General features: G+C 39.5%; 2 protein-coding genes across 4 annotated transcripts in view; one reads left to right on the top strand and one right to left on the bottom strand.

The window, feature by feature from the left end:
• The window catches only part of LOC103610378 (dynein heavy chain 9, axonemal-like), a 13,947-nt gene extending 10,404 nt beyond the window's left edge, over positions 1 to 3,543 (top strand). The window contains exon 2 of the mRNA XM_008594560.1: positions 3,065 to 3,543. Coding sequence (XP_008592782.1) covers positions 3,065 to 3,292 — 228 coding nt within the window. The 3' untranslated portion in view covers positions 3,293 to 3,543. The remainder of the gene's footprint in view (positions 1 to 3,064) is intronic.
• A 1,871-nt stretch (positions 3,544 to 5,414) lies between these two features.
• ZNF18 (zinc finger protein 18) lies at positions 5,415 to 22,576 on the bottom strand. 3 transcript variants are annotated; one of them, XM_008594557.1, is made up of 6 exons: positions 19,779 to 22,576; positions 18,245 to 18,434; positions 17,736 to 17,827; positions 11,710 to 11,794; positions 10,925 to 11,035; positions 5,415 to 6,706 (listed from the first exon to the last, which is right to left on the bottom strand). In XM_008594557.1, exons 1-6 carry the CDS (start codon positions 20,163 to 20,165, stop codon positions 5,919 to 5,921), a joined length of 1,653 nt encoding a protein of 550 aa, XP_008592779.1. In that variant the 5' UTR covers positions 20,166 to 22,576; the 3' UTR covers positions 5,415 to 5,918. The 3 variants fall into 3 exon arrangements, with proteins under 3 accessions (XP_008592779.1, XP_008592780.1, XP_008592781.1); XM_008594558.1 differs by having other exon boundaries at positions 10,925 to 11,032; XM_008594559.1 differs by having other exon boundaries at positions 10,925 to 10,993.
• Between the last annotated feature and the right edge of the window lie 3,100 nt (positions 22,577 to 25,676).

Genomic DNA, 25,676 nt, shown 5'->3' with positions numbered 1-25,676 from the left:
AAAAACCACCAACAGGGTGGGAAAAAATATTTGCAAAATATACATCGGACAAAGGATTAATATCCAGAATGTTCAAGGAACTGAAACAACTTTACAACAAAGAACAAGTAACCCAATTAAAAAATAGTCAAAAGAGCTAAATAGGCATTTCTGTAAGGAAGATTACGAATGGCCAAAAGATATATGAAAAAATGCTCAACATCACTCAGCATCCAGGAAATGCAAATCAAAACCACACTGAGATACCATCTCACCCCAGTTAGGATGGCTAATATCCAAAAGACTGTGAAAGATAAATGCTGGCGAGGTTGCGGAGAACGCTCATACATTCTTAGTGGGACTACAAAACGGTGCAGCCTCTATGGAAAATGGTATGGAGGTTCCTCAAACAATTGCAGATAGATCTACCATATGACCCAGCTATCCCACTGCTGGGAATATATCCAGAGGAATGGAAATTATTAAGTCAAAGGTATACGTGTTCCCCAATGTTCATTGCAGCACTCTTTACAATAGCTAAGAGTTGGAACCAGACCAGATGCTCATCATCAGATGAGTAGATACAGAAAATGTGGTATATCTACACAATGGAATACTATTATGCTATACAAAACAATGAAATACTGCCGTTTGCAATGACATGGATGGACCTAGACAGAATTATATTAGGTGAAGCAAGTCAGGCACAGAAAGAGACATATCACATGTTCTCACTTATTTGTGGGAGCTAAAAATAAATAAATACACAAAAAACTGGGGGGTGGGGGAGGGAAGAAGGCATAACAATTACAATTCCTTGAAGGTGATATGACAAGCAAACAGAAAGGACATTGTTGGGAGGGAGGGGGGAGAGGGAGGAGGGAGGGAGGTTTTGGTAATTGGCCACAATAATCAACCACATAAAACAATAAAGAAAATAAAAAGAAAAGAAAATCTTTAGAAGAAAAAAATGAATGAATAAATAAATAAAGATTACTATTCAAAAAATTTTAAAAATTAAAAAAATAAATCTATGTAGATAAGCATAAATTGCATAAAGATCTAATTCAAATAATGAAAACTGCACAAAGGAGGAGAAGGCAATATAGCTATATAGGAAAAAAAGTTTTTGTATACTATTAAAATTAAGTTGCAATTAATCTGAAGTAGATTACTAAACATTAATGTTCATTGTAATTCCCAAGGCGACCACTAAGAAAATAATTCAAAAAATATAGTTAAAAAGGAAATTAAAATGGTACACTAGAATATATCTATTAACACATAAGCATACAATAATGGAGGAATAGAGGAACAAAAAAAGACACAGACATACAGAAAAATAAATGTCAAAGTGGCAGACATAAATCCTACTTTATGAGCAATTACATTAAAAGTAAATTGATTAAAGACTATAATTCAAAGGCAGAGATTAGCAGAATGGGTTTAAAACAAACAAAACCCCCCCACCATGATCCAAGTATATGCTGTCTACAAGAGACATACTTTAGAGTCATGACACAGATAGGTTGAAAGCAAATATATGGGAAATAGATATGCAGCAAATAGTAACCAAAAGAGAGATGAGGGGCTATACTAACATTAGACATAACAGATTTTATAAGACAAACACTGATACTGAAGAAAAGATAGAAGAAATAGAAATTATAGAGACAAAGGACATTTTATGATAAAATGCTCAATCAAGAAAATATAGCAATTATAAACATATATGCACCTAACAAAAGAACCCCAAAATATATGAAACAAAACTGACAGAATTGAAGGAAAAAATATACAATTTAACCATAATAATTGGAGCTGTCAATTATATTTCACTGCTAATGGTGACTGCTAATGGTTACAGAATTTATTTGGGGGGTAATGGAAATGTTCTGCAATTAGACAGTGGTGGTGATTGCACAACCTTGTGAATATACTAAAAACTACTGAATTGTACACTTTAAAAGGTTTGGTTTATAATAGGTGAAAAAAAAAGGTTCCACCCCCACTCCTAGTCCTTGACATAAACACTCAGTTCTGAGAGGCTAGGAGTTTCCCTCTGTTTACCTTATTCTGTTACTCACCATGCAATGTATCAGCCTCTAAAAGAACCAAAAAGGCACATTCTTCCCTTTAAATAAATTTCATGAAAATAAACCAAACTCTGTCTATAGCATAAGGGGCTCAGAGTGACATGGACACAAAGAATCTGTGAGTCACTCTGGATCAGCATTTTCCAAAGTGTGTTCCATAAAACACTAGTGCTATTGGGAAATGAATACGTTGCAAAGAAAAGGGTCCTGTGGTCAAATAAGTTTGGAAAACACCAGATTAAATAAAATTGAATTGTTTTCTTTACTATTAGGACTTCTCGTCTTCAATATGCTAGTGTACATTGCAAAGATTCAAGTCCAGAGCATGGTAAGCACCATTTCCCAAATTAATTTGACCAAGAGACCCTTTATCAGGACTAGTAGAAAAAACTGCCGAGACAGCTCTATTGAGACATCTCAAGAAACCACAGGGAGGCCTCACCTGAGAAGCTACAGAACAGTCAGGACCCTATCACATGAGTAAAGATAGAATGTAGTTCTCTTTGCTCGAAATGTCCAAATGCTCTATGAGGATGGATGAGCTAGCATATGAAACTGAAAAGGGGCAGAAACAGGACGTAACCAAAGCCTTAATCTAAAGCATTTACTGGCAGGAACTGTGTCTTAGTAATTTTTAAGTCCCCAGCACTTAGCATGACATCTGGCAAATAGTTGCATTCAACATGCTTATGAAATGAATGAATGAAAAAATAAAACTAGGGAACAGTCAAGCTCCAAGGGGATTTATCTGTATGTGATAAATAATAGCTTTAGGAACTCTCTCAAGTGATTTAGGCAGAAAAAAGTAAAAATGTGTTTTCCAAGTATCAGATGCATTCCATCATGGGTTTTTGTGAGAAGCCGGAAGGGGACAGACAGAGAAGCAGCAGGCCATCGCAGTCTCTCATCCCTTGGATCTTCTGACAGGAGTAAGGCTGGCTGGCAAGGCTCTGGGTCTAAGACAGCTCTTCTCATGTTCTTGTCCTCAGGCTGGGATCATTACAGAGGCCAAGCTGAAGGATCTGACACCCCCCATGCCTGTGATGTTCATCAAGGCCATTCCTGCAGATAAGCAGGATTGCCGCAGTGTCTATTCCTGTCCTATGTACAAGACTTGTCAGCGGGGACCCACCTATGTGTGGACTTTCAACCTGAAGACTAAGGAGAACCCATCCAAATGGGTTCTAGCTGGAGTAGCCTTGCTTCTCCAGGTTTAGCTTCCTGCAGAGCCAGAGAAAATGAGAAAAGAGCCTAGGCTGGAGCCTGCCTAGAAGGACAGGTGGGTGAAGGACGAACACAGACACTTAGAAAGATAAGACATCACAAGCACCCACAATTCTGTAGAATTCCCCTAGGGACTCGGATGGAGAGCAGTGTCTATAGTGAGGCTGAGCTGGAGGAGTATGGGCCTCAAACTAGGAGAGAATTTTGTAACACAATGTTTCCAATAAAATGATTTATTTCTCAACTGTGTCTGGTCCAGGCTTCGAGAATTGCTGAGTCATAAATGACCAGGAAGAGACCAAGCAAAACAAGCCACAGACACTGAGCCCTGACCTTGTTACACTGCACTATACTCAGTGCCCTAGTTCCTGGTGACCCCACAACATCATTCGATCAGTGACGGCAGCATCATCCGTAAATGAGAATTTCCATTTTAGCAAGCTCTTCAGGTGATGGTATACACACTCTGGTTTCAGGAACACTGCCTTAGGTGAGGGGTCACCAGAATTTTTCTGTAAAGTCAGACAGTAAATATCTTAGGCTTTGCAGACCATATTGTCTTTGTTTTAACTACTCAACTTCTGCCACTGCAGCACAAAAGCAGCCTTAGACAGTATGGAAACAAATGGGTATGGCTGCAATTCAATAAACTTTATTTACAAAAACAAGCAATGTGCCCTATTTTGCTGATCCCTGCTGTAGAGGATAAGGAAAGTATATATAAAATACTTATCCTTCATTAATTCATACATCTAACACCTACTATATTTGCTGAGGATACAACTGTGAACAAATAGGTTGTTTTCCTGTACCTCTATCATCCTTCAGATAATTTAACAGGAACCCAAGGAGAAACACTTTCCCTAAAGTTTTTAATCTGAAAATTTCCTAGATTTTCCTCTGTGGAACAAATTTTCTCTGGAAGCCCAGAGGATTCCACAGTTTTGATGAGTTTTAAGGAGCTCTATAAGGCAGCTTGTTTGGTAAGAAAAGTCTGGGAGGGCACAGTGTTCCTTCTGGAATCATTATTCCTTCATATCCTTACAGAGACTTACTTTTTTAGATTAATTACTATCCAGAACAGTGGTTCTTAAACTTGAGCAGGCATCAGAATCCCCTGGAGAGCTTATTAAAAACAAAGACTGCTGGGCCCCGCACTTTAGTATTTTTGATTCAATAAGTTTAACAAATTGCTGATGCTGCTGGTCTGGAGGCTACACTTTGAGAACCTCTAATTTAAACATCAGATCCCAACATCCTACAAATCTCTGCTATATGCACAATACAGAATCTAATGCCAATTCCTCCATGATTTTCCTGCTTTCTTCACTGCAGTTCCTACACCCCTTAAGTGGAGCCTTATTCCTCATCTTCGTGCCATAAGGGAGTTAACAAATTCCTCCTGGAATCCAGAAACTCCAACTTGAATTTGTCTCTCCTTTCCCATTAACCAGTAATGTACCGCCCATTGTCTGTCAATCTCTTGCAGTTTCCTGCCTACAGGTTAATTTATTTTCAGGGCGATAGTTCTTTCACATTAACATCATCCTTTCTGACACTCGCCCAGGATAGTACAATAAGACCAGGCAAGAAGAAGACCAAGATGGTGGAAGGTGGAAGTCTCACCATACAAGAGCAGGACACTTTACGGCATGTAACTTTTGAAGACAAGGACAATTGGACAGTCTAGATATATGTGTTCATAAACTTCTAGACAGTACTATAAATTAGATCAATACTATTGATTTCTTCCTAACACCTACAGACAAAATGAGATAATAAAGATAATTTTTAAAAATCAAGCACTTTAGCAAAAATGACAGCCTAAGTGGGATGCCAGGAGAAAGAGAAGCAGGTTGAGGCATGAGATAAAGTGAGAGGTAGGCTGAAGAAGAGTACACCAGACAGAGTTACCTGAGATAAAGGTGTGCCCAGCACTGGCCAAGCTCTCACAACCTGGGCATTAGGTTAGCACTTTCCTGTTACTGTTCTGCTACATTATAAATTTGATAGGTTTATTTGGGCTGATCTTGGAGCTCAGCTACTACTTATGGCCTTCTATGAAAAATGTGCTGAGTTATATAGTTAACACACAGTGAACACTTCAGACACAAATAAAAATAGGAAGTAACTCTACGTTTATTTTGAATAAGGGGCACTTGAAGTTAATTTTTCACCTGTCTGACAAAGAACACTGGCCTCCTATGCTCCCCCTTCTGTAACAGAAGAGCTGCTCTAGCACCCCAGTTCTAAAGGGCTGACCAATTTTCTTCCCAGCAGCAGTGACTGCAGCTACCTGAGTTCAACTCTTCCCAGATAGCACTTCTAAAACAGGATCTCCAATTGAGATTTTTTTCTCAAGGGGTCCAAAAAAGGAGATGAGCTGAAACATGAAGAACATTCTTTCTCCTGATGCAAAACCAAGATATTAAGCCATTGTCGAATTCAATCCAGAGGCCAACATATATCCTCCAAGTCCAACACCATTTCTGTGTTCTCTCCTCTCCAGTCCATGAAGAAGAGAGAGAACAGATATCCTCTCAGAGATGCAATTCCTCCAGATAGAGCTGAGTATTTTTTAAATGGACTGGAACACAGAAATAGGCTAAGAGAGTTTGGCTATTGGAAGGGCTTCTTCCCTAAGTGGGATTTCTGATGTTTGTCAAGGCTTGAGCTCCAGCTGAAACTTTTCCCACAGTGGGAACATTTATAAGGTTTCTCTCCTGTGTGAACCCTCTGATGTCTATTAAAGTTTGATCTTTGAATAAAACTTTTCTCACAGATAGGACATTTATAGGGCTTCTCTCCTGTGTGGATTTTCTCGTGGTGGCGCAATCCTGAGAAGTCACTAAAGCCTTTCCCACAGTAATCACATTTACAGGGCTTCTCTCCTGTGTGAGTTCTCTGATGTTTCACAAAGTCTGAACTCCGCAGAAAGGCCTTTTTGCAGATGGGGCACTGAAAGTATGTCTCTCCAGTGTGAGTTCTTTGGTGAAAAATAAGCTGAGAATTTCTATAAAAGGTTTTCCCACACTCTCTGCAGGTGGGGAGTTTCTGGGCCATGGGGGCTCTCGGCTGCCCTTTCTGGGAGGCCTCTCTCTTCTCCTCAAGCCACATGGTGGACAGTTCTCCTGGATGAGGATTAAACAAATGCTGACCTAGTTGCTTCCCGGAATTCCTTTCTTGAGGAGAGAGTTGTCCCCCTGTCTCCTCTCCCTGGAGGTTCTCCAGAGCCTGAGGGAGATTCTCTCCTTCTCCAAAACATCCTGGCTCATCCTCACTGAAGAAGCCCCTCAAAGAAGCCTGAGAAGGTGCTGCTCCTGAGGCTTGACAGGAGGCATCCAGAGGTTCCTGGTCCCTATGATTTTCCAAGTTTAGGTTCTCTTTGTCATTTTCTTGACTATCTCCTGAAAGAAGAAAGAATATTCAAATGGCTCAATGAATTGTTATGCCGTTTTCTAACTCACATGTCAAAGAAAGGGTCATTATAAAACATTCATTCTTTTTACAAAAAGGGCATCAGTGAATGAAAAAGAAATGGTCATTCAGCCTGAACGCCTGGGACTCCCTTCCCTTGCACTGGGTTCAAGGTTAAGCGATTCAGCACTGGAGCTGAGAATTTCTGAACAGCACAGGAAGGCTTGTAGAGGGATTTTCTAATCCCTGCATAAATAAGTGCCACGCATTTCTTAAGGCCCAGGAAAAACAAGTATATTATATTCAAGTACTACTTTTAAAATGATTGATTTTTATAAAGATAATCACTAAAAAAAATTTGGAGATTCAGAAAAGTATATAGAAGAAAACCAAATCAACCTCAATCATATTACCCAGACGAAAAAACTATGAGTATACGTTTCCTTCAAGTCGTTTTTATTGAACCTATATGTATGCATGTATATGCTATTTTCTAACATAATTGATACCATAGTGTATATATGTTCTATATCTGGCTATGTAGCATTCAAATTGTAAACCGAGGTATACGATCAGTTTAACATTTGACATAGATTCTCCCATTCATAAGTAACCCAAAAATTTATTAAATGCATGAATGTGTCATTTTAGTATGTTTGCAATACAGTGGGGCTGTAAAGTATAAAAGTGAATCCTTTGATCTGTGTTTGAACCCAGCATTTACAAGTGCATTGTTAACTCACATAAGCAGTTAAAATTTTGTTTTTCTCATCATAACTTAGGTTTTCAGTTATTACTACTTAATGATGCATATAGTAAAAATTTTTATTTGGGTGGCAAATGAAATATTTTCAACTTCTATAAATTATCTTATCCCTGTAGATCTAAAGAAGCTTTTTTACCTTTATCATTCATATATGAGGTTACCTCAAAAAGTTCATGAAAAGATTTGTATTATCTTTCAATTCTATTTTTCCACAAACTTTATGAAGTACCCTTGTATTAGTGTCTTTTCCTTTATCTGCCAGAGATCTAGGCATGTGCTAGAGAACTAGACCTAAATTTGTTAATTCAAAAAGCTTTAGAACATATTCCTCTCAAATGGCAAAGGTACTTTCTCTTGTCTTTAAAGCCTTTATAAATATCATTTTAAAGAGATGAGTAATGGCCCATCATGGAGATGTCACAATAAACACATAATTTATTTAAGAGGGCGGGCCCCATGGCTCAATTGGGAGAGTGCGGCGCTGGTAGCATTGAGGCCGTGGGTTCGGCTCCTATATAGGGATGGCCAGTGTGCTCACTGGTTGAGCGTGGTGCAGACCACACCAAGCCAGGGGTTGCAATCCCCCTACCAGTCAAAAAAGAATTCTCCTACTGTGGAAATCTAAGTCATTTAATGTGGTTTTGCTACTATAAACAATGCTGTGATATGCATTTAAATCTCACACCAAGCCAGGGGTTGCAATCCCCCTACCAGTCAAAAAAGAATTCTCCTACTGTGGAAAGCTAAGTCATTTAATGTGGTTTTGCTACTATAAACAATGCTGTGATATGCATTTAAATCTTCATAAGTTTTTGCCCACATTTCTGATCAGTACCTTAAAGGAATTCCTCAAACTGGAATTACAGTGTCAAAGGGCATGAATATTAAGACTCTTGACACCTACTGGCAACCCAATTTCCAGAATAACTCTGCCATCCTCTGGTATGTGAAGCTGGGCTGGGGGGCAGGTGAGTACTCAATACTTAAGTATTAAACATTTTTTAAATATATGACATTTAGGTTAGTGAATAATAGTTTCTCATTGTCTTAAAATTTAACTCCTTAGTTATGAAACAATTTTTTTCCCCCATACTTATGAGCTATTTTTCATACTAAAGATTGCTGTCCATTTTTTACTGGGAAAGTCATTTCTTCCTATCAACTTGCTTTAACTCTTTCTACATTAAAAAAATAATAATAATTTATTTTTCATATTCAAGAAAAATGTCTTTCACCAATTTAGTTACCCCTAATTTGGTTTGGGGTCATCTTTATGTACAGAAATTGTGGGGGTTTTTTGCTTTTTAAATATACTCAAGTCTATTCATCTTTTCCTTAATAATTGTTTCCATTACTTTTATATGTATAAAAATCTTTCCCAACCAGACATGACTCAAATATCTACCCATTTTTCTTATTATTATTTTATTTTAATATTATATCCTTTTTAAATCTATTTCCAATGTATTTTAACATATGACACACATGAAATCTAAATCAATTCCTTTTCCTAAAGAGTCATCTGCCCCACCCCTGCTCACTGGAGCAAGGTTCATCCCCATGCATTTGGGCCATTTCCCTGCCCCTGCACGTTAAATGCTAATATAGACCAGCATCTCTCTGGGCTCCCTTGTACATTCCACTGACCTGTACATCAATTTCTATATCAGTATCACACTATTTTCATGATCTGATCTTTAGAAAACAACAGACTTAATATATACAGATATAATATTCATGAAACATTTTTCTTCTAATTTTTTTTTTTTTTTACTATTCTTGCTTGTTGTATTGTTTCAGATAACTTTTTAAGAATCAAAATTAAAAGTACAAACAAAAAACTGTCTAAGAATCACTGTTCCATATAATTTTTTGAACCCCTCAGAATTTGGATTAGAAGTATGGGTATATGGCTTTTTGAGACTGACTCCTGCTGGGCTTCTTTAACTATGAGCTGTTCTACCATATGGTTAAATAAAACAGCATATCCTCTCTCTCCTGTGACTTCTGTCCCTGATCTGAGTACAGACCTGGCAGACTGGCCAACTGTTGTATTTTTCAGACCGGCCCGTCCCCATCTTGTTACTGTGGCTTCCGCGCTCATCTGGGGTCTCTTCCCTGCACACCTGGACTCCTGAATTGACTTCCAACAGGCTTCTCTCCTCCAAGTGTCCCCTTCCTATCTGTCCTGCACACTGCTACAGATTAGTCTTCCTAAACCTCTTTCCACATATCCTTTCTCTCAAGAACCTACAATCTCATGTCTTTGTCTATCAGGAAAGGCTGGTGTTGTAGACTCCCCAGCGTTTGGTTCAAGGTAGGATCTAATGAGGCCATGTCAGCAGGTGGGATGAGGGAAAAGTGGGGGAAAAACACACCATAAAACAAAATGAGTGGGGATACAGTGAGCTATATATATCACAAGTAAAACTATACTGCAAAGGGGTATACGGGAAATCTCTGTACCTTCCACTCAATTTTGCTATGAACCTGAAACTGCTGTAAAAAATAAAGTATATCAAAAAAATTTTTAAATCCTAATAATTGATCATGAAATGAAGTTTGAAAAATAGTGCTCCAAAGAAATCCTTGTGAAATAGTACATTGATAAATATATTGCTTAAATTAAAATTATGTCTTAGTTGATGTTTGCTCTCTGTGTGGTATATTAGCAAAAGAAAATAATTAATTAGATCCCACTGGGAATAGAGAATGGCTTGTCATATAATTCCCATCCTTGGTCCTTTTCTTCCTCCAAGGTCCTGGGATTTATTGTTTATGTAAACATGTGTGTGTGTGTAAGTTTGACAGTTAAGTTTTACATAACTGCAATGTTTTAAAAAAAATGTAGAGGGCAAAGAGTAACTGCTAGTTTACAATGGAACAAGTTCAGATTTCTTCTTCCTCACACTTAAAACACAAGATTTATATGAGGTATTTGTTGATGCTGCTGTTTAATGAATGCTATGTGCATAGATATTAGATAAAATATATTTTTCTGTTTTATTTTGCTGAGGTGGGTTGGTTACTATTCGCTATAACCACAATAAAAAAAAGTCTAGTTACTTTGGATCTTCTTACTGAGAAGGGTAATAATGTCTGTTACATAAGCTTTTTTGAAATGGAATTCTACCCATATCTGTATTGGTCTCAATCTATACCAATCTCAGTTCTCTCTGACAAAGAAAGCTCTGACAACAGACAAGACTGAAGACAGCAGATCCAATGTGTTGTCTTCCTTCCATGGTTAAATTCACATGTCAACAGCTCTATAGCCAGAGACAAGGAAACCCAACTTCAGTATTCAAACTGGACTGACCAGACCATGGCTAGTTATAAACACAGCTGGCAATAGAAACCAAAGTCCTAATTCCTCTCACACCACCTCCAATTTAATGACAGGAGGTCAGAAATGACTCCAGAACAATAAAAGATCACTCACCTATGCAGGTGGGTCTTGGGATCTTCTCATTGACATGAAGATGCAGTCCTACCAGCTCTTCCCCATATTCTGTTGAATTAATCAGGTCATGTTTGGAATTGGAAATGCCTGCTACAGAGAGAGATAAGTATGTGGGCCTGGATGAATGAGGAAGACTGGGAGCTCAAGCTGTGTCTTTCAAAGGAACTCCCTAAGCATGAAGGGAAATATGAAAACTCCAGAGATCACTTAGGGAAATTCATCTTTGAACTGTGCAGACCTTATAAGGCACAGTACTCTCAAGATGACTATATGGTGAAGGGCACAAAAATAAGAGTCTGGGCAGGTGACCAGAAGGGCCTGCAGACCATCCGGCAGGCTGGTGCAAGGATCATGACTGGGACCCCACCAATGACAGTCTGAGGACTGTGGTTTAGTAGAAAAGAACACGTACACAGAACTGGCCACATCTAAGTTCCATCTTAACTCAGCACTTACGAGCTATGAAACAGCAAGCAAATACTTGATCTGACACTCACTTTCATCATCTTTAAAATGGGAATTACCCATTTCATAGATCAAAGAAGTTACTGTATGTAATGCACTCATGAGGTTCCTGGCACCCAGAATACTTTCAATATGTGAAAGTTCTTACCCTACAATCTCCAAGTGCCCAAGTGTGTTTCTAATGATTTCTTTCACCTAGAGAACTTTAAGTTGAGCAGATGTCCTGTGAGTGCGTAGAAAATGCCTAACAGATGTCCAGTCTTTCCATCTCCTTCCATCAGTGTAACCCATGCCCTCACCTCCTGAGACCATTTTCCCATAGGTCTCCAGCATGAGATCCCAATATTGCTCCTTTTGAGTAGAATCCAGGTGTCTCCACTGCTCCTGGAAATAATACAATACTGTGTGACTGCAATGAAGGTTTTTGAACATGCCTTCCCTGCCCATAGGAAAGACGAGGAGAAAGGAATGTACCATAGGATCCTGACCATCAGAAGATCTAAGAAATCATGGAGAGTGGTTCAAGGGATGAAGCGGCCAAAGGGGAAATGACAGTCCCTACATCCGTATTTCTTGCCTTTGTTATAAAACATTTAGGCTTTAAGTTCAGTACTTTTAAGTTGCATGTATTTAAAAGTAGAGAACATACAGAAGGCAGGAGCTTTCTCTACACTGTCCTTTAACTTTTTCAAGCACCTGTAGTAGGGGTCTTTGAACAGTAGGGGCCTGATATTGCCACTATTTAATTAAAATCTGGAAATTCAAGAGGAAAAAGAAATTAAAAAGGAATTTGTTGGAAAAGCACGTGCAAATAAGCAAAAAGGTGGGAAGGATCAACAGGAAGTCAACTGCTTCCTAAGCCCTACCCTGAAACAAGAACTAGTGGATACAAAGAGAGAGATGTTACAGCTGTACACAATTGTAATCTCCCAATAGTTCTGCATTTAAGGTCTAACATTAAATCAGTTTTCTTCCCAGTTAGTGGGAAATTGATGAGTTCTCTGGAGCAAGGTATCCCTCCATTATCCCCCAAAAGGAGCCCTTCTTTTCCTATGGAACTAAAGATTGGAGACTCAAAACTGGGAATGCCATCAGACTAGGGTCTAATCTCATGAATTCAAATTTCAATCTTCCCAAAAAGAAGCCGACCATTAGAAACTCAGATTGTCGAGCAGAGTGATTAGCAACCCATTCTTTGGAATCAGACATACCTGGTTTCAAGTCCCAGCCTTGCCACTTCCTAGCTGTGTGACCTGATTACTGAACTCAAAAAAACTGCTGAGATGTTTGAGAGAAATAATGCAAGTGTCACCTGTTTTCACAGCACACTGTACTTTTAATTCACAGCATTCATCACAGCTTATTAAATATTTATGTGTGTGTGTATATATATACACACATAAGCTTCATGAAAAAAGGACTCTGTCATTCTCTCCACTGTACTTTCCCAGTCCCCAAGACCCTGCCTGGGACAGAATAAGCACTCCATATATGCTGTCAGGGTGAAATAAAGCCCTTAACAAATAAGTCCTCAGTAGATAATATATATCACTACTATCGTGGGCAGTCTCCCAGATTCACCCCAAGGGTTTGAAGAGAGAATTAAGAGATTCTGCACACTTTCAGGATCCCTACAGTTGATAGCCATGCATTATATCATGCAAAGCCAGGCTACACAGGGAGCAGAAATGAGGAGCGAAATTGGAAAGTCATCTTTCTGTTACACAGAATATACTCCTCAGGAAAGGTATTCTCAGTCGTAAATCAAGTCTGCCCTTAGCACATCAAAGGGAAGTAGAAATGGCTTGAGGAGAAAGGACACACCAAAAAGTCTTCTATTAGCAGATGATGCTAAGCTAAAAAATAAAAAGCAAGGGGTTGGATGTTTTAGGGTGGAAAGGACAGGAAGCCAAAAGTCAACTTAACTATAACCACATTTTAAAGTGAATTTTAACTTTAAAAATTTAATCATTAAAGTTTGAATAGCTAGCAACTTATTTTGTTAATCCTCTGTGAATAAGGCCATTTTAACAACCTCCTGAAAATAACCAGCTTGAGCAAACACTGCTGAATACAGGAGTTCTCAGTCTTTGTGGTCAGAACATACAGACCCTTGCTTTGGTGCTAGCAGAGAAAAGGATGTGAATGGCAAGCACAGTAATGTGTGACTGGCTGCCTGGCTTGCTAGACACAGGGCCTATTCTGTGGGCACCAGAACAGTAGCTACCACGAACAGTACAAGACACGAAAGGACACAGCCATCAAAATCCCCAAGGGTAACACTCGACTCATTCAGAAACCAGAAGTTGCTTCAGGAGGCTCAGAAAGTGTACCTCCAGCTTAAAGCCACAAACTTACTCAAGGAACTGCCAAGAAGCTGGCGATGTTTAAACAAAACCCCCTACTTAAGAGGCAAGACACCAAAGGCAGCCATCTTGCCATTTTCTCATATTTATAAGAGGAGGAAAAAACCCTAACTTCCTATTGTGGAAGAGAGGTGTAGGAGGATTTTGATGGGTGAATAATCCCTATTTTTGTGTGGAAATAGCACCATCTTGTGGGTTTATGAGATATTAGCACAACTGATTTGCACAAGGAGTTATTTGTATTGTGTTCCTTTCCTTTAAGTTTGAAAACACAGGAATGTGAGTAAATTCATCCTTCGAGTCTATGTGAGGTTCCAGCTAAGTTACGGTTTCTGATAATGAAGCATTATTGCACAGGGACAGTGGTACCACTTCATTATTTGGGCATTATTTATTAAGTTCCTAATTTATGGAAGTGATTAGAGGGAATGATTATTTATATTTAAAAATTCCCTTCACTTCCAAAGGATTCCATTAAATATATCAAGGTATTTCTGAAGCAAAAATTGTTAGTTTGGGAAAGAGATATTGGGATTGGGTAGAGATCACTTCTGTTTATTTGGGCTGAGTGGTGGTTAGTTATCAGCTAAATGTAGGTAATTATAAACACACATACACACACACATATATGTATACCAGCTGTCAATAACAAATCAGTGCTGATGAGCATTTTGAATCTTTTCACTTTAAGTTATCCAGAACGGGTAATGGTTAATGTCTATCTACTCTACTAGTTAAGATATATTAATAAATGATATATACCTGTCATTGGAATGCTCTGTATATATAAGAGAAGCAACAATAATCCTCCAAGCCTGGCTGAAATATTTCACAGAATACCCAAATATTTTTCACCAAGCAAACTGCTGCTTAACAACTTGGTTTCTGGGTACCTTGAAAGCAGGAAGAAGGGTATCCTCAATTCCCTAAATAGGTATATCCCTCCCCTGCCACCTCTCCATCTCTCTTCCCCCAGGTACATTGCAACACTAGTATTTTTGTTTCTAAATCTCTGAGCCTGAAAGGCTAAAGCACTGAATTAAACACCACCTACTGCCTTCTCTATTTCTACTTTCACTCTAAAGTACCTTGCAAGGCAAGTTCAAAGAAGAGTTCCCTAAAGGTTATTTTTTGTTTGTTTGTTTGTTTTTAGAATGAACATAACCTCAAGATTTTATTGTCTTTGTAATAAAACAAAATATGAAGCCTAGAACTGGATCACTTGGCCCTCTCTCTTATCTCCCCCTAGTTCAAAATGCTTGCATCGTTTAATAGCCAGCATTCTTTTGGATCTGCAGGTATGCTCAATGCACTCGAGCCTCAGCACAATCTTCTTTGTAGTTTAGCCTTTTTCCAGAAAATAGGCTTAGTCTGCCCACTATAGCCACTCTACTTTCTGTCATAATGCCACTTTCCCTGGGCATACAGAGAACCCTTGCCCTTCTTGTACTGTGCCACTTTGTGAGGTTGGTGTTTGCCACACTTCTTATAGAAAGTCCAAAGGGTTTTAAGGAATGTTCACCACGTTTGCAGTAACGCTACCGGCACAGAAAAAAAAGCCCCTCAAGATTTTAAATGATGTTTTGATTAAGGTGTATATGTTCCTAAAAATTTTTATTTTTATCAAATGCAACTTTTCAGAGTTGCTAACTACATAATTAAGATAAACCTGTCCCACAGACTGCTCTTTACAGCCAAAATTGAGGAAAAGCAACCAGATTTACCTTACTGTCTGAAATAACTAAAAAAGGGGACAAAATACATAAAACAATGGTTTTCAGACATTGCACATTATGCAGACCACAACAAAGGAGAATAGAGATCCCTGAAAGTGGGGAAACAGATTAAGTGAGCCCCGCAGTTGCCCAAGCTCACTGCCTGGGGGGAGAATCCAGGCAGCAGCACAGGAACAAGGAAACCAGGCTGAGCCAAGCAGCCTCCCTGAGTTGAACAGAAGGAACTCAAAGTCTGGGGAGGCCATGGTGGTTAGAGTTAGCAGGGCAGAAAATCAGAGAGGAGGGAGCTGCACACAAGGAGAGCTCCGGAGATCTGCAGAGGGTCCCCCTCAAGCCCAGGAATAAAACACTCAAAAGAACAGAGGGAACAATCCCCCAGGCTCACACAGTGCTAGAAATTGTTCATACTTCCACCCGAGCCAGGATGAAAATCTGGTACACTAAGGGACATCAAGCAGAGCACTCAGAAGAGTATTGCCTCAGTAGTGAGAAAAATTAGCCCTGGACTAAAAACTTCTCTTGTGCCACATAAAAAGCTGTGTCAAAATAACATAACCACACCCCAGTGTAAAGCTTAAGAACATTTATAGGAGTAAAATAATATCCAGCATCTGACACAGTAAAATTCTCAATGTCTGATATCTTATCAAAGAATTCCAGGCATACAAAGAAGCAGGAAAATACATCTCATAATAAAATTAATCAATCAGTCAAAACTGACCTTGAACCGATACAGGTGATAATCAGTAGACAAGGACATTAATACAGATATAACTATATTCTACATATTCAAGAAGCTGGAGGCAAGACTAAACACATTAAGTACAAATATAATAAAGCTCCAATTCAAACTTCTAGAGATAAAAAGTACATCTCAGATGAAAAATATACTGAATGGGATTAACAGCAGATTATATGTTGCAAAGGAAAGATCAATGAACTTGAAGACATAAAAACAGAAATATTGAAAATGAAATACAGAGATTTTTTTTAAAAAAAGGCAAGAAAAAAGAGTAAGCTGTGGGACAACTTGAAGAGATTTAATATCTGTATGAGTATATATATAATCATTTTACACATCCCACATGTATTATTCTCCAAGTTCTCAAGGGATAAGAGAAATAAGGGTGACAGAAAAAAATAAATAAATAAAACAGAACAGTTGAAAAAATAATGGAGAAAAAGTTTCCAAATATTTTTTATTCTATTTTTTTTTTTTTCTTAGTGGCTGGCTGGTATGGGGAACCGAACCCTTGACCTTGGTGTTACAAGGCTATGCTCTAACCGATTGAGGTAACAAGCCAGCCCCAAAAAGTTTCCAAATTTAATGAAAACTATAAACCCACAGATCCAAGAAGCTCAATGAACCCCAAGCACAAGAAACATGAAAATGACTCCAAGGCACATCATAATTAAATTGTTTAAAATCAGTGAGAACATATGAAGCAAAAATAAAAAAAGAAAGAAAGAAAAAAAAGGAAAAAAGATACATTATATGCAGAAGAACAAAGATAAGATTATATTTTTCATGATTCCATTTTATATAAAATTAAAGAAATACAAATTACTGTGTATTGACAAAAAGCAGATCAGTAGTTGCCTCAGGATGGTGGGGGCAGGTGAAGTGGGGCAGGAAGGAAGGATTATAAAAGCTAAGAGGTAAAGTTTTAAGTGTGATGGAAATGTTTATTATCTTGATTATAGTCATGGTTTCGTGAGTTTATATGTCTATCAAAATTTGCCAAATTGTACATTTTAAATATATGCAGTTTATTGTTTGTCAATTATACTTCCATAAAGTTGGGGGTGGAGGAGAGCCACCTGTCCACATGGATATAACCATTCAAAATCTCAAACTGACTTCTATGTGGTTGACCTCGTCTAGGAAATGAAATAGTCTCTTCTTAGCCTAACCCAAAGGTAATAAAAGAGGACAAACAACCATATGGGGGTAGAGACAAGATTTGCCTCTTCACACCAACTTGTACCTTTTTCCAGAGGCCAGAATCCATCATTCAAGATGACAATTAGGAAACATTCCTAATGAGAGAAATATTGAAACTCAGGATCCATTACACATGTACTGTAATTGTTACCATAGCTAGGCCCTCCTCTCTACTCCACTTCTGAGATTGTGTCCCCTTTCAATCCTCTTGACTACTTACTACTGAGATGCCCTCAAAGCCTGGTTCAGGTGTTAAGAGAAGCAAGGAACCAGCTCACCTGAGGTGCTGTTGGGAGAAGTGAGGCTCCAAAGTCCTGGTCTCGGATGAGCCTTTCCTTAGGTCGGAAAGGAAGCTGGGAAGCAGCCAGAGCTGAAGTGAGTAAAGAAAGTTTTCAGAATCCAGATGTCTTCCTTAACCACTCCCCACAGGGCACAGACAAAAATCTTCACAAATTAGAACATCTATTCTGATATCCAAATTTCTACACTTGTCACCTCCCTAACAAACTCCAACTCCCTTCAACCTTCTAAACAAGTATCTCCCATACTTTCTCCCACCTCCTTCCTCAGAACCAAAATCCAAATGGTCTGGCCTAGTCATAAAGTGGTTTAAAATACAAACTTTGAATCTCCACATCAGAGTGGCTCATGTAGGTCTACCCTCTTTGCAAACTTTCCAGGGTTACCCCAAGCAGCAGATCCTTCCAACTCACACTTAAGCCTACTAACAATCCCCCAAATTTCTCCAAGATAGCATCACACACCACCATGAATACCTGCCCCTCACCTAATTCTGGTTCTGTGTCAGATTCCTCTTTCACGATGTGGCTCAGCACCTCCTCAGGCCCTGAGGGGGAATCCTGAAGTCCCAACTCCTGAGGCACCACTTCAAGATGGGGCTCCACTTCCCCCAGGTGGCAGGTAGGAGACTCCATCTTCTCTGATAAGATTTCCTGTCCTAGAACTTGAATGCTGATCTAGAGACCATATAGTACTAATTACTGAAGGATCCAGAAGTCAGGATTTCTGAAAGATACAAAGCTAAACTTCTACAGCAGATCATAGACAGTCTTTAGGGACATAGAGTAGAGAGAAAGAAAATCAGCTTTTATTTCCAGTCCAGTGAAAGAAATATTCCAAAAGACACCAAAAGCTGAGGCCTGAGCCAGGCCTGGAAGACCTTCAAGACATGCCATTTATATCGTATTTCTACCGGACAGTCTCCACCAATTGGATAGTCTCAAGCACCTAGTGGACAGTCTCAAGCATCTTTTGAACAACTTCTCAAACTTTCTATTCTAAAGATGGAATGGGATGGAAGATTTTATCCTTAATTCCCAATGGCTAAAAGGTGTTAAGAGTCAGACAATCTTAGAATTAGGTGAGGTATGGGGAAACCCAGATGTGGTATAATGAGAAATACATATTTAGTCTTTGCCCCTGGTTCTGGCACAGAGCTGCTAAAACCCTTGTAATTTCCTGAGTGACAGGAGTGGAAGAAGTGTCTTTTGTTACTCATAATGAGCCCTTTTCAACCATACCTGAATTTATGCTAACGAGGTGACTCTTGGTGGGCCCCTAGATAGCTTCAGGATTGGGGCTGTTTGCCAGAGGAACCAACCGCATAATTAAAGGGTTGGAACCCCTCCCTCCCCACCACCATCACTTCTGGCGAGGGGAGCAGGCTGAAGATTTTGAATCACCAGTGGCAAATAATTTAATTAACTGTGCCAAAGTAGTGAAATCTCCATAAAAATGCCTAAACAATGGTGTTCAGAGAGCTTCCAAGTTGGTGAACTCAAGGAGGCAATGGTCAGGTGGCACACCAGGCAAGGTCATGGAAGCTCCACACCCCTCCCACATACCTTGCCCTATGCATCTCTTCCACTTGACTATTAGTGAGTTGTATCCTTTATAATAAACTAGTAACCGTAAGTAAAGATCTTTCCTGAGTTCTGTAAGTCATCTTAATGAGTTATCAAACCTGAAGAGGGGGTGGTGGGAACCCCCAAACATATAGCCAATTTGTCAGAAGTACAGGTGGCCTCTGGGACATGCTACTGGCATCTGAAGGGGGTGGGGGATAGGGATTATGTGGGACTGAGCCCTGAACCTGTGGGGTCTGCACTAACTCCAGATAGTTAGTATCAGAACTGAATTGAATTGTTGGACACTCAGTTGGTGTCAGAGAATTGGTTTTTGGCATGGCAAAATCCCACACATTTGGGGTCATAAGTGGTATCAGGAAAAGGACAACACACTTGATGAGACTCCGAAGGAGCCCGGTGCTTCACTCACAAGTCATAACACCCTCTGCTTACCCACTGCCACAGTCTTTGAGGATCTCCCTTCAAGCTCTCCACGAGGGTCACTGCCTCTTCTCCACTGCCTGGACACTGTTTCCGCACCCACATCTGGATCTCCCCGGGCAGGATAGTGAGAAACTGCTCCAGCATGAGGATCTCTAGGATCTGCTCCTTGGTGTGAACCTCCGGCTGCAGCCACTGGAAACAGAGCTTCCGGAGTTGTCTCAGGGTCTCATGGGGCCCAGACATCACCTGGTAACGAAACTGCCTGAAAAGCTGGCGTGCAGTCTCAGGGCTGGAGAGCTCCCCTTGAGAGGTAGCATCTGTTCCAGAGAACTGGGAGTCCTCGGCCTTCGCCAGTGATGGCAGCAGGCCTAGGGCCTGTCCCAGGTCAGTGGGCATCGTCTGGCTTGGCAAGTCCTTTTAGGTGACGTGCTGCTGGGTGGAATTGTCTCTGGGGACAACCAGGTCTTCACAGAAACACTAAAAAAGAATGAAACTGAGTGCTGTACAAAGAGATATATTTTAAGGAAAAAAAAAAATTAACATGCCCTACCTGAGATGCCCGGGAGTCAACTGTGGCTCTTTTGAAACTGCTCAATGAATATACTATTCTATTTTGAAAGATTGTAAACTTGAAGATGCAAAGCAAACCAGTGATTGATACCAGATCTAAACAGCCACCATCACTCTGCCCATTTTATAATGTTCTCTCTTGGTCTTCAAATGTCCAGACCAAGTAGAATGAAATGCACCCTGAAAAGTATTTTTACTATAGGTTTTACATTAATGCTCTAAGAATAAAGGCTAATGTTGAAATGATCAGATACTTCCATAATTAATAGGAGGTTAAAGAGAACAAATTAAGTCTTCCCCAACAGGTATAATGAAATTTCCAAGTGCCATGTTGAAAACAGGTCTACTTGGGAATTTTGAGTGCCATGTTGAAAACAGGTCTATTTGGGAATTTATGAAAAACTGGTCATACCTGAAACTTTCGGCCTTGGGCTTATTTAAAGAGGGTTTAGAATAAATACTGACTACCTCAAAAATATTCCTATGGCCTCACTATTTTATGTGAATGGTATCAGAATTTAGAAGATAGCAACTAATGGAGCTCCAGTGGTGCAATCGGTTAGCACACCATACTTATAAAGAAGACGGCAACTAAGAAGGTGAAAAGAGAAACATTAAATGGCAAAGCTAATATTAAGATATGTTCAAAGAATCATGCACTATTTCTAGTTAACTTTCTTGCAGATAATCCTAATTTTGGATTAGTGGGTCCATCCTTAAATGTTACGAAGGAGCTAGAGGTCATCATTTCTCTATAACTCTAATCACAACAATCAAAAAAACACCCAATCACTTGTGTGTCTGGCTTAATCAGAAGTCAGTATAACAATCTAGCTTTTAATAGCTGCTTTTTTCTTAAGGTAAAAGAATCAATGTCCTCATCCCTACCATTTCATGCAAATAATCCATCCTCCATCAAAAAAATCATTAAAAAAAAATAAGAAAGTAAATTTTTTCAAGTTATAAAAAGGGAAAAGTGGTGTAAAAGTGATTAATCCAATATCACATTTCTCATGGGGACCTCACTAAATTTATTTTTGTTTAAAAAGAAACCCACATATTTCATTCATATATTCACATGGCACCCAGTGTGCTAGAGTGACAGATGTTAAGTGCTCAATAAGTACATGCTTGGGGAATTCTGTTTCTGGTCATGGCAGAGTAACCGGTAATAGAGCCTAGCCCACCCCCTGGAAGCAGCTAGGAAATTGGAGAAAACATATAAGGCAACTGTTGTCAGGCACTAGACAACAAGGCAGGCAAGAATGCAGTCCCTGACAGAAGTGAGGTAAGTCCCATGATCATCCTGGCTGTATGCTTGGGACAATTTCCTAACCACAGCACAGAAAGGTGGAGCTCAAGCAGAGCACAGTGGTCTCACCAAACTGAGGAGGCAGACATCAGAACTGGCAACTGCTGAGGTGGCTGAAATCTGAAGTTTAGGGCAGGGAGGGAGCTGTGGGAAAAGGGACAGAAGTTTGCATGGGGTTTCCCCTTAAGCTGTTGATCAAAAGTTGGACTGTACATGAGCAGAGTGAAACTGCAAGGTTTGACAGACACCAGTTGCTACAGGGTTAAGAGCAAAACAGATATCCAAAAGGCCAAACACTATTGAGAGACACTGGAGTTTTTGACCATCCAGAGTGGAGAGACCTCATTAACACCCAAGGTATCCTGACATATGAAAAGCTACCTGACAGAAGTAAAGACCGCACACTAGAGTAAGACCTATGTTAACCTGCCCTAACAAAACCTAAAGTCCACAGGTGAGACCCAGCCTTGTGGTCAAGTCTCATCAACTTAGGAAGGCCTGGGAAACATCTTGGACTTTCCAAAGATCTGCTCTATTAAAGCATAAAACCAAGACCACGCAAGTTTAAGGTGATCAATTAGTAAGCAAACTGCCTGCTAGAACAAAACATCACCAGTATTAAGAACAGAATCCTCAACATCTAAAATGTGTCATCTATATTACCCAGGGTGTGATCCAAAAATCACTAAATAAATAAACATGAAAATGTGTCCCAAAGTCAAGGAAAAAAGCAGTTAAGAGAAACCATCTCCAAGATGGCCCAAGGACTTTACAGAAAAATATGCTTTTAATGAGAAAAGAGGGTCTCTTTACAGAGAAATGGAAACTATAAAAAGAAACAAATGCAAATTCTAGAAAAAGAACTACAACATAGATTTCTACATCAAGCAAAAACCTCCTTCAAAAACTATAATTAAAACACAGTTTTCAGGGCCGGCCCGGTGGCGCACTGCTACAGTGCGCCGCTTGGGAGCACGGTGGTGCTCCCGCCCAGGGTTCGGATCCCCCATACAGACCGGTTCCCGCTCACTGGCTGAGCGAGGTGCGGACGCAACACCGAGGGTGGCGATCCCATTGCCGGTCCCGGTCCGGTATGGGCGCGACACTGAGGGTTGTGATCCGTTGCCGGACACGAAAAAAGACAAAAAAAAAGGAAAAAAAAAAAACACAGTTTTCAGGGCCGGCCCGGTGGCGCACTGCTACAGTGCGCCGCTTGGGAGCACGGTGGTGCTCCCGCCCAGGGTTCGGATCCCCCATACAGACCGGTTCCCGCTCACTGGCTGAGCGAGGTGCGGACGCAACACCGAGGGTGGCGATCCCATTGCCGGTCCCGGTCCGGTATGGGCGCGACACTGAGGGTTGTGATCCGTTGCCGGACACGAAAAAAGACAAAAAAAAAGGAAAAAAAAAAAAAACACAGTTTTCAGATAAACCAGTAGACTCTGTCACCAGTAGATGTGCCCTACAAAAAAATGCTAAAGGACATTCTCCCAGGTAATGTGAAACTCATATCTACAGAAAAGAACGAAGAGCACCAAAATGGTTAATACACAGTGAATAAATACAAAATACTATGCTTTTTTTCTCATAACTTCCTCAAAAGGCAGCTGACCATTAAAAGCAAAAATAACAACAATATAACATAAGTAAAAGATATTAAAATAGCATGAAGAAATGTAATTAACCTGTTATTACATTTGTGAACTGCCAAGTGAGAAATAAGAAGTAGGAAGTGGGAAATGGATGGTGGAGGAGTGTCAAGTGGGAAATGGGAAGTGTAAAGGTGTTAATTGACAGGTGGGAAATGAGAAACATGAATTGTGAAGTATAAAGTGATATCGTATTAAACTTTGATAAGTTAAGGATGGATATTGCTAGCTCTAAAAATATTATACAAAAAAAACAGCTAAAAATCCAATAACCCAAAATGTGATAGGAAAGGAGCAAGAAACAAACAAAAACCAGAAAGGTCATATGGAAAACAAGACAATATGGTAGACTAAAATCCAACCACATCAATAACTACACTAAATATAAATGAACTAAACACTACAATTACAGGTATAGATTGTCAGATTTTAAAATGCAAGACCCAACTATATGCTGTCTGCAACAGATATTTTAATTATAAACACACAGATACGTTGAAAATAAAAGAATGGAAAAATATATTCTACAAAAACAGCAAGGATATGAAAGTTGATATGGCTATATTGGTATCTGACCAAGCAGATACTTGGAAGACAAAAAGATTTTAAGACAGGGACATTTCAGGGGGATGGATGGTAAGCTCAGTTGGTTAGAAACCGATGTTACAACACCAAAGTCAAGGGTTCAGATCCCCATACTAGCCAACCACTAAATAAATAAATAAAAGGACATTTCAATATGATAAATGGGTCAAATCATCCAGAATACATACCAACCCCACATGTATATGCACCTAGTATCAATTCTAAAGAGACAAATCTTCAATTATAGTTGGAGATTTTAACATCCTTCTCTTAGTAATTGATAGGACAAGTATATAAAACAAACAAAAATCAGTAAGGATATAGAAAATGTGAACAATACTATCAACCAACTTGATAGGACACTAGACCCAACAATTGCAGAAATACATTCACTTCAAGTGCATAAGTAACATTAACCAAAACAGGGAGGGTTAGCAAGAAATTTGGAAAGTGCCACAAAAAAATGATTACAAAGTGTAATGCTGAATATACTAATTATCCTGATTTGAGCATCACATATTGCACACAGGTGTTGATATTCAACACTGAACTCCACAGATATGGACAATCAATGATGTTTCAAGAAAAAGAAAAAGAAACACTCACCAAAGCAGACCATATGCATAATTAAGCTTCAAAAGACTGGAATCTTAACAGTCTTAAGTAACCCATGGTCAAAGAAGAAATCACAAAGGAAATTAAAATATATTGTGATACTGAATAATAATAATAAACAGTGTATCAAACTTTGTGGGAATCAGCTAATGCATTCCTTAGAGGGAAACCTTCGGTTTCAAACAAATACCTATTTAAAAAAATGAATGAACATAGAAAAATCCTTCACTATCTAAATCTGTTTGGCTCCTGAGTTTCAAATAACAAGTAGCAGATTTCAGAAGGCAAGATATTGATCTGTAAACTTATTCAAATCTATCTGGTTCTAAATTATGATAGTGATTTCAGTAACATTTAAGAGAAATGACAGGGAAAATTATAGATCTTATAAAATATTTAAATTTGACGTTAGCAATCGTTATACTCCCAGATAGTGGTTAAGAAAAATATCTCAATTATTCCAAATTAAATTACTTTACAGAGGGTTTATGGGTTTACATCCCAATGACTTTATGAGGACCTGCTCCAGTTAATCACGAAGAAAAACCTTAAGATAACCACAAATCCATACCTGTTATACTTATTAACTCTTTAACATTAGAATGAATTTTTAAATTTACATTTAGGAAAGTATATTAACTATATATACATAATTTACATACATGGTTACATATAAGTAACCATTTGTTGAGCGCCTATTACGTATCAGTTCACTATCAGGCTCTGTTCAAGTCACACCTAAACTTCACAGTCACCGTGCGAGGTACAGAGAGGAACCTCTGAGGCTCCCAAGATTCAAACCCAGGAAGCTCCTAAAGCCCCTGCTTTAGGGAGAAGAGCTGCCAACGTCTGATAGTTTGTGGGGTGTTCTGGGATTTGTCACACACGGCGGGGGGGGGGGGCATTTAGTGCCCCAAGGCCAGGGCAGGGCTGCCCATCGGAGATGTAGTCTCACACTACGCCCCCCAAACGACGACCACACCCTGCTGAGAGAGAGACAGAGACTCTAGGCATCATCCCAGCGAGTTCACGCTTCAATCCAGCCCTTGGGGGGAAGGAAGACCGGCCGCGCCCACAGGCACAGGGACGCAAAGCGGGGCCGGGGTTCAGGCGTCCGCCCGGCCGCCCCTCCCCCACACTCGCCGCGTCCCCCGAGCGCACGCCCCAAGGCGCACG

Source organism: Galeopterus variegatus, unplaced genomic scaffold (assembly GCF_000696425.1).
Source record: "Galeopterus variegatus unplaced genomic scaffold, G_variegatus-3.0.2 Scaffold11039, whole genome shotgun sequence".
Taxonomy (NCBI): Eukaryota; Metazoa; Chordata; class Mammalia; order Dermoptera; family Cynocephalidae; genus Galeopterus; species Galeopterus variegatus.
This window is presented reverse-complemented; position numbering and strand designations above follow the sequence as displayed.